The sequence below is a fragment of the Mastomys coucha genome, unplaced genomic scaffold, assembly GCF_008632895.1.
Source record: "Mastomys coucha isolate ucsf_1 unplaced genomic scaffold, UCSF_Mcou_1 pScaffold22, whole genome shotgun sequence".
Classification (NCBI taxonomy): Eukaryota; Metazoa; Chordata; class Mammalia; order Rodentia; family Muridae; genus Mastomys; species Mastomys coucha.
Window position 1 is genome coordinate 96896209 of NW_022196905.1, and position 11974 is coordinate 96908182.

The 11974-nt window shown below is 46.2% G+C and overlaps 1 protein-coding gene across 3 annotated transcripts in view; it reads left to right on the forward strand.

Annotated features, from left to right (window-relative positions):
- Nucleotides 1–2781: 2781 nt before the first annotated feature.
- Nucleotides 2782–11974, forward strand: part of Pkd2 (polycystin 2, transient receptor potential cation channel) — a 43192-nt gene continuing 33999 nt past the window's right edge. Inside the window, exons 1-2 of one of the 3 annotated variants that reach the window (XM_031337055.1) lie at nucleotides 2782–3462; nucleotides 10654–10767. In XM_031337055.1, the coding sequence (XP_031192915.1) occupies nucleotides 2874–3462; nucleotides 10654–10767 (703 nt within the window). In that variant the 5' untranslated portion in view covers nucleotides 2782–2873. The remainder of the gene's footprint in view (nucleotides 3463–10653; nucleotides 10768–11974) is intronic. The other 2 variants (XM_031337056.1, XM_031337057.1) reach the window with 2 other exon arrangements.

Genomic DNA, 11974 nt, shown 5'->3' on the forward strand with positions numbered 1-11974 from the left:
ACAACCATCTACCACACAAATTCTAATGAACCTTCAGACACAACCATCTACCACACAAATTCTAATGAACCTTCAGACACAACCATCTACCACACAAATTCTAATGAACCTTCAGACACAACTATCTACCACACAAATTCTAATGAACCTCCAGCACACAACCGTCTACCACACAAATTCTAATGAACCTCCAGCACACAACCGTCTACCACACAAATTCTAATGCGGCTTCTTGTCCTTTCACCACATGAAGATAAATCTAAATGGTGCCACATGGCTCAGAAAAGACTTGTAACACACATCAACTCTGCTGGCACCATGCTCTTGAAACTTCTAGAGCTGTGAGAAACAGATGTTTATAAGCCACCTAGTCTCAGTATTTTTTGTTACAGCAGCCTGAAGGGATAGTCTTAGACATCTGTATCAATTCAACTTATCTTCACAAGCCTATGAGGCAAGTGTTTATTATTTCCATGTCCATAGGCACAAGTGAAGTAACTTGACCCAGGTCATGCAGTTGTCTGCTTCTATGGTTCTGATAATGAATTACATAAACACATCCTGGAGCACCACTGACACAGCCTGGAGCACCACTGACACAGCCTGGAGCACCACTGACACAGCCTGGAGCACCACTGACAGTTCTAGGTCTGGGATTCTGGATGATGTCATCATTGTGACTCTAAAACCCAGACTACAAGATGCATTTTATGAAAACTCTTTTAATCTGAAACATCGCTGTTGCTTCTCAAACTCTGGATGCACAGAAGCCTACAAGGAGACTCAGAATTCCAGGGCAGAACTCCTAGAATTTCTGAGTCAGTAAGATTGATGTAAAGGATTGATGAATCTATTTCTCAGTATCTGAAGTGATGGCTATAACTCTTTGAGTCATGTTCTAAAATCAATGCATAAAACCTATTTTCTGACCTTGAGTCTGTGCTCCCTCTTCGTACAGGATGCCTCTGGAAATATGCCTGCTAAGCAATTATTCTGTTAGTGCGGCACAGGTGGCTCAGCTCCAAAAACTGCTGCTCTGGACCCCTCTTGCTAGACAGACATCCCAGCCTTTCTAGTGGAAGATTTCTACCTCTTTTCTTGAAGTATAGGTCTTTTCTTGAGGCCAGCGTCCTTACTTCTCTGCTTAAATTGCTCAATAATTAATTTTTCATACAGGAAACATACATGAGATTAACAAATGATAGGGAGAGTGATAGATGAGTGATAGGGAGATCATTCTAGAAAAGTATTGCAGTGCCCAAGAAGACTAAATGAATCATGTACCCCTTGGATTCATATGTTGATTTCCCAAACCATGATATCTCAGTATATGACTGTATGTGGTCATCGGGACTTTCTAAAAGTAACTAAATTTAAATTATACCATTACAGTTGTCTGTAACCACGATGATGATGATGATGATGATGACGACAACGACGATGATGACGACAACGACGAAGAGGAGGAGGAGGAGGAAGATGATGATGAGGAAACATCTAAGGGAGGACAATGGGGAGACACAGGAAAAACAGGCCATATGCAAGCCAAGACAGGCCTTGGAAGAGGTCAACCAACTTTTTTTATTTTTTTGAGAAAATATATTTGCGTTATTGAACACAACATGTGGTAAGTTATTATAATAAGCCTGGCAAACTAATATAGGATTGGATCATGCACATTTACTAAACAGCAGAAATGAAATGTTACCACTTAAGCTAGAATCCCTCAGACTTCTTTACGCACCAACTCTTACCTGGAAACAGTGGGGACATAGAGAAGATGGAATTGGGGGGAGGGATGTTGGAGGGGAACCACCCCTAGACTCCCAATCCAGTCCTACCCCAGGCTAAAGAGAAAGAGGCCACTTTAGTACTAGAATGGCAGAAGAGAGATGGAAGTGACAGAAATCATTTGTTCGGCGTGGAATGAAAATGCTCGCAGTGGTAGTAAAAAGCAGAGATAGCATCAGAGAAACCCTCGGGGACAGAAGTGACAAGAAGACCCACGTGGGATTTGAAGAGGAGGTGGAAGTGAGGGCTGAGATGCACAGATCTCGGCCAGGGGTTTGACATTTAAAAGATATGGGAAACCAGGGGAAAAAGTAGGCTTTGCCTGACCCAGCTGCAGTCTTAAGCTGCAGTCTTAAGTGCTAGCTGGGGTGTAGTGAGGACGAAGATGTAGACCTAACGCCTGAGGCAGGATTCCATTACTCAGGGGCTGGCCAGGAGCGGAAAAGAGATAATGGTGGAGGTATCGGAAATCAGAGAGTCCCCAAACCCAACTCTTGGATTCCTTAAGAAGTCTGAGAGTGGAGACTGGAAATCATCCAATAAACAGAATTAGGGAGGTGAGGGCCACCAAATGCAAGTGAGAGGCAGCTTTAGTGATTTCTTTCTGGTTTTTAAATGAAGGGTGAATTTCTTTCCCTTCCTGGAGAGTTCAGTTCAAGCTGGATTTCACTAGTTCACTCTATCCCATAAAAGGATCTCGATCTTTACCCTCCTCTTTGCACCTTTCCAAACCCAGGAGGAAGATGGACAGGGCCTAAGCACTCCCTATCTTAAGGTCCTGCAGGCATGGACACATCCAGAAGCCCCTTTCCCGATCAGCTGGCTGGCCAAGTACTCCCTCCTTTTGCGAGCTACCCCATAGGAATGTGGGCACCGAAGGGGACCTCGGCTCCACTTGGATCCTCGGCGGCCGCCGGGGCCTTTCCGGCGCTTCTGAGTCCAGACGAGGCCAGGGCCCGGGAGGCGGGCCGAGGGGGCGGGCGGAGGCGGGGAGCCAGCGGTCGACCCCGGGAAGAAAAGAATATGGCTTCTGCCGCCGAGGGCGGCGGCGCTCCGGGGCGTGCTGGGCGCCACTGAGCGCCATGGTGAACTCCAGCCGCGTGCAGCCGCAGCCGCCCGGAGACCCGGGGCGCTCGCCCGCGCCGCGAGCGTCCGGGCCCGGGCGCTTGGTGGCGGGAGGCGCCGGCCTGGCTGTCCCCGGCGGCCTCCGGGAGCAGCGGGGCCTGGATATCGAGATGGAGCGCATCCGGCAGGCGGCCGCTCGGGACCCCCCGGCCGGAGCCTCGGCCTCGCCATCCCCTCCGCTTTCATCCTGCTCCAGGCAGGCGTGGAGCCGCGACAACCCGGGCTTTGAGGCAGAGGAGGATGACGACGACGACGAGGTGGAAGGAGAAGAAGGAGGGATGGTGGTGGAGATGGACGTGGAGTGGCGACCCGGCAGCCGAAGGTCGGCCGCCTCCTCGGCGGTGAGCTCGGCGGGCGCCCGCGGCCGGGGGCTGGGGAGCTACCGCGGCGCGGCTCACCCGAGCGGGAGGCGGCGCCGTCTAGAGGACCAGGGTGCTCCGTGTCCCAGCCCCGCGGGCGGCGGGGACCCGCTGCATCGCCACCTCCCGCTAGACGGCCAGCCGCCCCGAGTGGCCTGGGCAGAGAGACTGGTGCGCGGGCTGCGAGGTAAGATCGGGACCCTTGGCGTCCGGTACACGCTTGATAACTGCCTGCCCGCGGTCTTGAACCCCCATTCTCCAAGGGTGGCTGTCTTTTGTGGCTCCACTTCGCATCCTCTGCGTTCCCGCCTCCTTCCCTACTGGTGCTAATTCAGCGCGATTTCCGGTACCCATCACTGAATTTCACTGTGTCCTTGTTGGTGCGAATTCATTGGACGCCTCCCTCCCTCCTTAAGATGCTAGTACATTTTGGAAAATAAAAGAAAGCCGTTAATACCTGGGGCTTGTGGGGGGATGAAAAGTGAATATTCTAGTACAACTGATAATAATTGGAACTTTATGCTTGCTAAATGTCACAAATGAGGGACAAGTTTATTCACCAAGTCCCTTCAGCGCTCTAGGAGAGACCTACAGTGTTATTCAAGTTTTGAAACGAATGCCTTTAAACATGTCATTGTCAGTAGGCTTTGTTGAGAGAGGAGTTGTTGACAGAATACAGCAATGTCTCTAGAGACACATTTTTGACCATTTCTAATTCTAGACATTTCTTAAACGGTTGCAAACAAAATATTATACGTACCCTCATCCTCGTGTGTGTGTGTGTGTGTGTGTGTGTGTGTGTTTAAAGACAGGAAGTAATGTCCTTTGCCAGTCCAACAAGATGATTGCGTTTCCAGATACCAGATGGTTAACGTGTCAGCATTCTGTGCATGCAACTCTCCACAAGGCAGGAAAGGACGCGGATTTTCCAACAGCACGTTGATCTCATGCTCTCAAAGCTCTGAAGCCAGAGGTATCTGAGAAAAAGTTACACTAACTCACCCTGTCACTCATTCAGGCTCTCAGGGCCTCAGCTTCTCAATTATAAAATTAATTCGTTGGGTGTAGTCTCAGATGCCCTTTCTATCCCCGCCCCCCCCCAATAGACCAACTGCAAATGATGTCCCCTGTTCTATGGGCTTTTCCTCTCAGTAGTGAGTAATCAAGATTGAAGAGCTACTTCTGGGATACACTGTATCTTACTGGGGAATTAAAATGTTTCTCTACATATTAAGAAGCAGTTGAAGGCTTCTCAGCTGCAGCTGAGCATGCTGAATGACTGGGATCCAGCAGCTTGGTGTCTTGGATGGTTTCCAGAGTTAAATATTGAGGCAGAGAGACATCAGCCAGGCAGGTCTGGTGTGTAGCCATCAGTGAGTTGCTGCTGAAAGCCTGGGCCACAGGAAGCAAAGGACAACTGAAGGATATGATGACAGTGCCCAGACATCATCTTGGAAGTAACACTCATCACTTGGACTCTTGCTGCATTGACCAATTGTTATATACTAACAAATGATACGATGTAGCCATATGTCCACAGCTAGCAATCTCTGTCATATATTGCTAGGGCTCAAATGAATGAAAGGGCTACTCTTATTTTTCCTAAAATGATCAGAGCTTGGCACTATCATGTACAGTTTGATAAGTGGCCATCATTATTTTATCTCATATATAACTTGCATTTCTCCTGCCTTTCCTTTTGATGTGTAAAGAGGAGTGTATTCAGTTATTAGAAAGGGTATTGAGGATGATAAAGGTCTGAATGTGGCTATACCAAACAGTACGACACCAAAGTGCTACTCCCTATCCTCCATTTTTACTTGATCATCTGTGTGCAAGGTTTGATTAATTTGGCCTATTTTGAATCTTTGGATCCATTCTTACTCCATCACCAGTATTAGCCTTATACTAAATGTGAAGTTTTCAAGAGGGAGTAGAGGAACTTTTGCCCCTTAAGGCATATATATAGAAGTATCTGAATGTATGAATGGGGTTTTATAACCCCAGGAGGGAGTAGGGTCACACCTTCCAAATGCCAGATAGAAATGCCAGAAGGGAAGAATTGTACTAATTTCTTAAAGTAGCTGGGGCAGCCTCATTCTTCACTACAGCATGCTATCCCAGCCAGCATGTCCGCAGTATAGGGGTTAAGAAACCTTCCTCTAATCCCTTAGGGTCAATGCTTAGCACACTGGAAGCCTTTTTATAGTCATAGTTTGTTTTATTCTTAGGGTACCCCCTATATTAGAAGCTATCCTCACCATCTTCCTGATGAGGGAAGAGATATTTTTATAGCTTAAATGACTTCCCCATGGACACAACTATTAAATAATAGAACTAGGATTTAAGTACAGGCATCGGAGTCTAAGCTGGTCTTACTCTGACAGATAACTGCAGTGCTCATACCTAACCTTAGCCAAATGTTTTTACTTTATAAATGTTGATTCTTCAGGGCATTTAAGATTAGTGGGAAAACCTACTTTCTTTATTATTCAAAATTGTTCCAACGTATGTGCACCATCAGACTTACTACTTGAGCCACAGTTACATGTGTGCAGATACATTTATAACCCTGTGGCTCTACTTAACTATCTTTTCCCAAACCTTTTCATCATCCAAACAAACACACTACAAGTGAAGTCAGGATTTGTCCTGTTGTATCTGGCTCATTTCATGTAGTGTGTTTTCAAGGCTCTTCCCTATAGCACAATGCACCCCAACTTTGTTCCTACAGATGACTGGTGCCTTTGTCTCTATATATTTTGTTTATCCATTTCTTACTTGATGGACATGATTTTTTAATTTAAGTACAATATTTTTATTATTTATGAAAATTTGTTATATGAATACAATATATCTTGATCATATTCACACACACACAAACACAGACACAGACACACACATTTTGGTCATTTGAGATAGGGTCTCACAGTACAAGGTGACCTGGGACTTTCCATCCCCTGCTTAATCCCTCTAGGGTGTAGGTACTAGAATTATAGTTATAATAGCACCACACTCAGATCCCTGAAACTTTTTTGAAATCTTTGGAGCTTTTCCAAAATAACTGTATGTTAGTTTATGAAGGAAGCCTCTCAGTATAGAAAATGCTCCAGAGGTGGGTCCTTGGCTGGACCTTCTAGGTAGCCAGGGGCATCTTTCAGACTTGATACTTACAGCTGGTGGTGCCCTGAGTGTGGTGTCTGATCTCACCATGGTTCTGTGGCCCTCATTCCCCAGAATCCACTCCCAGCTCTTCCTCATTACCGCTCAGTGATACTGTGTGGAACAGTGCTCCGAGGTACAGCTGAGCTGACAGGCAGGCCTCCTTCCTAGGTGACAAGTCTCCGTGATCCTTTCTAGTGTTCTCTGGTCCCTGTGTGTCAGTTGTCACTCCAGATGGAACCTCCCTAAGGACCAGAGTTATGGTTCAGCCAGAATGATAGAGGGATGCAGCACCCCTTCACTCGGAGGTGTCACTGTGGCCTATAACCTTGTGGGCAGTGGACATGCGTTTTGTCTGTGGTGGCCACAGAGGACAGCTGTAACTCTCCAGAGCTGGATGGGACCTACGGGCAGCCAGAGTCTTCCCCCTCAGTGCTGCCAGTAAAGATTCTGGCCTGATTTCACTCAGTCTGTCTGATAGAGGCCAAAGGACTCCCAGCATTCAGTTGTGACCTGGGCAGGAAACAAAGTTTCAAGGTCACAATAATATACTAACAAGGATTCTGAGGGCTGATCCTGGCCTTCAGCCCCAGATGAGGAGCAGAAGGACCCCACAGCCTGATGGGAAGAGGGGCTTAGTCCTTTGGTTTTTTCTCTTTCTTCTTTCTCTCTTTCCTTCCTTCCTTCTTCCTTCCTTTCCCTCTTCTTTCTCTCTCTCTCCCTCTTTCTTTCTTTCATTTTTTCTCACTTCACATTTGGATACTAGAACTTTTGCTTGGATTATGGTGATAGCAAGGTCCTAAGTTTGGTCCTTAGAGCCCATATTTAAAGAGTGGACTATGTGGCAACCTGTGCTTGCAGCCCCACCACTGGGGAGGCCAAGCCAGAGCTCGTTATCTGCCTCACTTGGCAAGTTCCAGGCCAGTGAGAGGGACTCTCTGAAAACCGAGGTGGGCAGTAACTGCGGAAGCTCCAAAGGTTGTTGTCTTTTTGCTTCTGCGTGTGTCTGTTCCCTGCATAGGGACACAGAGCATGTTCCTGTAGCTCTAATCCACGTTTCCTTCCTTAACCTCTTTCCTTTTCTTTTCTCATTTCATCACTGCCTTTGCCCTCTAGGCTGTGTTAGTTATGAAGAAGTTGCTCTGGTAACACAACTCTTGCAGCCAATAAACTTGTTGGGCATCGCCTCTGTGATAAGTCCTGGGAATGCCCAGATGGGTAATACAGGGTCCCACATTTCAAGCTGCTCTTGTTCTGAGTGTGGCAGGTGAAGCAGTTGTAGATAAGTAATGACATCACATGTCTTAGGTGTAGGAGGAACTCAGGGAAGAGGTTAGCTATCTTTACCTGAGGAGGGCGGTGACGGTCTCCGGTCTCCACAGGAATTCAGAATGAGCTACATTTTGAAGAGGGAAGGGATTCTGGCAAAGAAGGAGCAGTAACAAGGCTAAGCAGACTGTGAATGTTGCCTTCGGGAGCTGGTACACTTTCCTGCAGGTATTTGGTAGAGATTTCAGACTAGGCATTGTATGCCAGACTGAGGAATGTAGAGGATTCAATGAATTGGGGTCAGGAGGGAGCTGACAGAGAAAGGGTGACCAAAATTGCAACTGAGTGTATAGGCTGTGTTGCTGTGGGCCTAGATCAAAGACAGAAACCATTAGAGTTACAGAACCAGGCTTGGTGTGGTGGTGTATGCCTATATTCCCAGCACTCAGGAGACATAGGCAGGAGAACCATTCCAAGTTCAAGGTCAGATTGAGCTACACAGTAACATAAAACATAAAACACAATAATTACACAACCAGCTCCATGTGAAGAAGGATGAGTGAGGCCAGCTTTGAGACACACATCAAATTATTTGCTCAAATAGGATGAAGTTTCTAGAGAAAGAAAAGGAAGGGCCTTCACCTGGGGCATGTGAATCTGAGCACATGAGGTCTGCACCTTAAATTACTCCTACCTGTCAACTCGTGAACATGAGAAGTAGTCTACAACATGATGCAGAGGGGTCCCTGTCTCTTAAGACAGACCTCTCCACACATCCAGCGGGGAAAAAATTTAAAGATTGTGAATATTTAATTATTAGGAGGTAGGTAGGTGAAACTGCCTGCAGTTTCATGAACTGGGTTCTCTCAGGAGAAGGACCAAAGGACCTGAAATAGAGAGTTTGAAATGCAAGAGAAAACACAAAGCCAAGTTGTGACCCAATCAAGGCTTCTACTTTACTTAGAATATCCAGAATATTTATAGGTACGCGAAAAACCAAAACCAAATCTCTAGGTTACATGATATTTGCATAACATAAACACTGCAGAAGAGGTCAGGAGCCAAAGTCCCTGAAGGTCTTCAGGCTGTAGGCATGTTCATATCTTGGTGTGAACTTCCAGGCAGCGTTCTTCAAAGACGAACTGACAGTCTGCAGAGAGCTTTTGTCTAAGCTTCCCAGGTGGTAGCCTCCAAGCAGAGACTGCCAGAGTCTGAAAGGCTGAGCTGAATCAGGGGGGAGGTAACAGGTAGGGTAATTTAGAAAAAGTAAACACAAAATTGTTTATAGAAATATGAATAGGAAAGTGTTTCCTCTCATTTGAGTTAAATTGCCATAATTCATTGCCAGTTTGGCTTGGGAAAAATCTGACATCGTTTTTTGTCTGTTTCTATTTAAAGGTCTGAGAATACCTTTGGTATGAAATTATGTCTATTCCTTAGTGCGCGGCTGTCTATAAACCACTGGAAAGAAAAGAATCACTGACCACACAGCAGGAAAGATGCTAAAGAGATTAGCAGTCTCCACATGTACACTGTAGGCTGGCCTCCAGAACAACAATACCCAGTGATAGTGTGGGGTTGTACTTGAGGCTTCTGACCCTGATCCTCAGCTGCTGCTCGGTTATCCTGACCTGTAATTTTCCATGTCATCCAAATTTATAAAAATTCTCTAATATGACAGTTTCAATGAGTAAACATTTTGCATGCTGCATTTCTGCCGCGTGAGTAATTCCCTGACAAGTACCAGACCTTGGCAATGGCAAGCTGACCATAAACTGTGTTCAGCTTTCAGAGTGGTGAAACCCATGATGTGTAACATGGTGTCCTTGAACTTAGATGCTGGTTTAAAAAAAAAATAAGGAAAATGGGATATCTAAATTTAATCGAATGGTGCTCTTTGTATCGTTATAAGGCCCAAAAAGCCTATCAACATTACCGATAAGCTCATTTCCTCGATGGGAAAGACCTTACTGTTCCATTTCTCTCCCTGCGGCTTGTTCATGGCTCTGGTGTGGTCAGTGTTAGGTTAATAAAGGGGGTAAATGAACGCCAGAGGTAACATGTGGGAGCCAGATTCCCGTCTGTTCATAGTGAACCTATTCTAACCAGAAAGACTGTGAAGGTGGTGTTTTGCAGCTATTAAGGCCCTCTCAAGGAGCCAGCAATATGCCTTGACCACACCTTTCCCTGACCAGGGTTTGGCCAGCCACCACGTTTCCTGCTGGCAGAATCTCTCCAGCAAGCTCTCTGAGGGTTACATCATCTTTACTTCACCAGCCCAACACGTTCCATCTGCTAAAACATAAAACATGGTGGCTGATCATAGTTTTTCCCAAAAATAAAACCAGAGAAGCCACATGAGCTGTTGCTGTTAATTTTGAAACGTATTAATCAGCACTTTGAAAAGCCTGTTAAGCTTAAACAGGCTAAGCGTAGTCGGTTGCCATGGTGTTTCTTAAAGGACAGACATGAGCACAGAACAGCCTTTCTGCCACTGCTAGAAGCTCAATAGATGTTTCCACACTAGAATGATGCAACAACCCGGGGTGCGCACTGTGGTGACATCACAGGTGACTGCCCAGTGGTCACACCATCTACTTAGCTAGGCTTAGTGGGAGGTACCAGGTATATCCTTTACCAAGCTGGAATATGTGAGGTGCACAATTGCTAAATCTTTTAAATTGCCTTCCTTTCCCACCCTCCCAAGCGTTTAAAGATATTTGCTAGTGGTCCTGGAAGTTAGGAAAATGATGGGGCACGGCGTGTAGCAAATAAAAGGTGCTCCTGTTAAACCTCGGAGTCACACACAGTTTGCGTACATACATATTCTTATGTGACCATATTACACGCAAGAACACATTTACTGTTAATATCTTCTCCTTTTGCCACTTGTGAAATTTCTTAAGAGAGATGACCTTGTTTTTTTTTGTTTTTCATTATGTTCAAGGTCTCTGGGGAACAAGACTCATGGAAGAGAGCAACACTAACCGAGAGAAGTACCTGAAAAGTGTGTTACGGGAGCTGGTCACTTATCTCTTTTTCCTCATAGTCTTGTGCATCTGTGAGTACGTGCTCTGCCCCTTTTGTGGGAATGCCAGTCACGCGTGAATGAAGTTCATGAGCATCAGGAGGGGTCAGGCAGCAGTTCTCCTTCAGTGTGGGGACAGTCTCTGCTCACCAGTTCATTATTGGCTGTCATGCACAGAGCAACTTGCCATACACAGATCCCAGCCAACGGGTTTGGATGTTAGACTTCCTGACAGCAAATATTGTGCTTCTGTGTGCAACTGCTCAAACTGCTTGTGTTCGCTCCTGTCTTCCAAAGGCCCCATTTGGATGCTGACAGTTTGCGGCATTCAGTGTGCGATTTGGCTTCAAGGGAAAGCCAGCTGACGGGAGTTTTGTTCCATCTCTCTTTGGTGTGATAGTGCGTTCTCTGCTGAGTGAGGGGAGGGAAGCCATAGCGCAAAACTAGTCTCAGGAAACGTTTGCAAGTCCAGAAAAGTCACAGGCAAATCATCTATCCTGAGCCAGAGCATGCTGAGGCATGGGCTTTTAAAATAGTGTGTGTGTGTGTGTGTGTGTGTGTGTGTGTGTGTGTGTGTCCTCGCATGCACGTGCGTGTGGAGGTCAGAGGGCAACATTGTAAAGTCATTTCTCTTTCCACTTTTACATGGGTTCCAGTTTGAACTCAAGCTATCAAGCTTGCTTGGCAAAGGCCATCTTCCTCGCCTGGAAGCATAGATTTTTGTTGTTGTTGTTGTGTGTTCTCTGAGGCCTCTTATGGAAACAAGAAAGCCAGTTTGGCCATCTCCACCACCAGTCGTTTTACTAACCTCTCCTAAGGAGAAATGCAACTCTTCCGGTGTATGCTGAGAAACGCTTAACAATTGACGCCTACATAGAAAGAGTCCATCCTTTTTGTATGGGCAGAGAATCAGAACTTAATCAATAGTTTAATAACATTTTTTGGTGAGAGAGTGGAGAGCTGGCTCAGCAGTTAAGAATCCTGGCCGCTCTTCCAGAGGATTCAGGTTTGACTCTTAGCACCCACAGGGTCACTCACAACCATGTGTAACTCTGGTTTCTGGGGATCCAACACCCTCTCCTGGTCTCAGTGTGCACTTGACACACACATGAGGCCCAGACATACATTCAGGCAAACGTGTACACATAAAAGTTTTTTAAGACTGGTGTTATAGCTGGACGTGGTGGCTCACGCCTTTAATCCCAGCACTTGGGAGGCAGAGGCAGGTGGATTTCTGAGT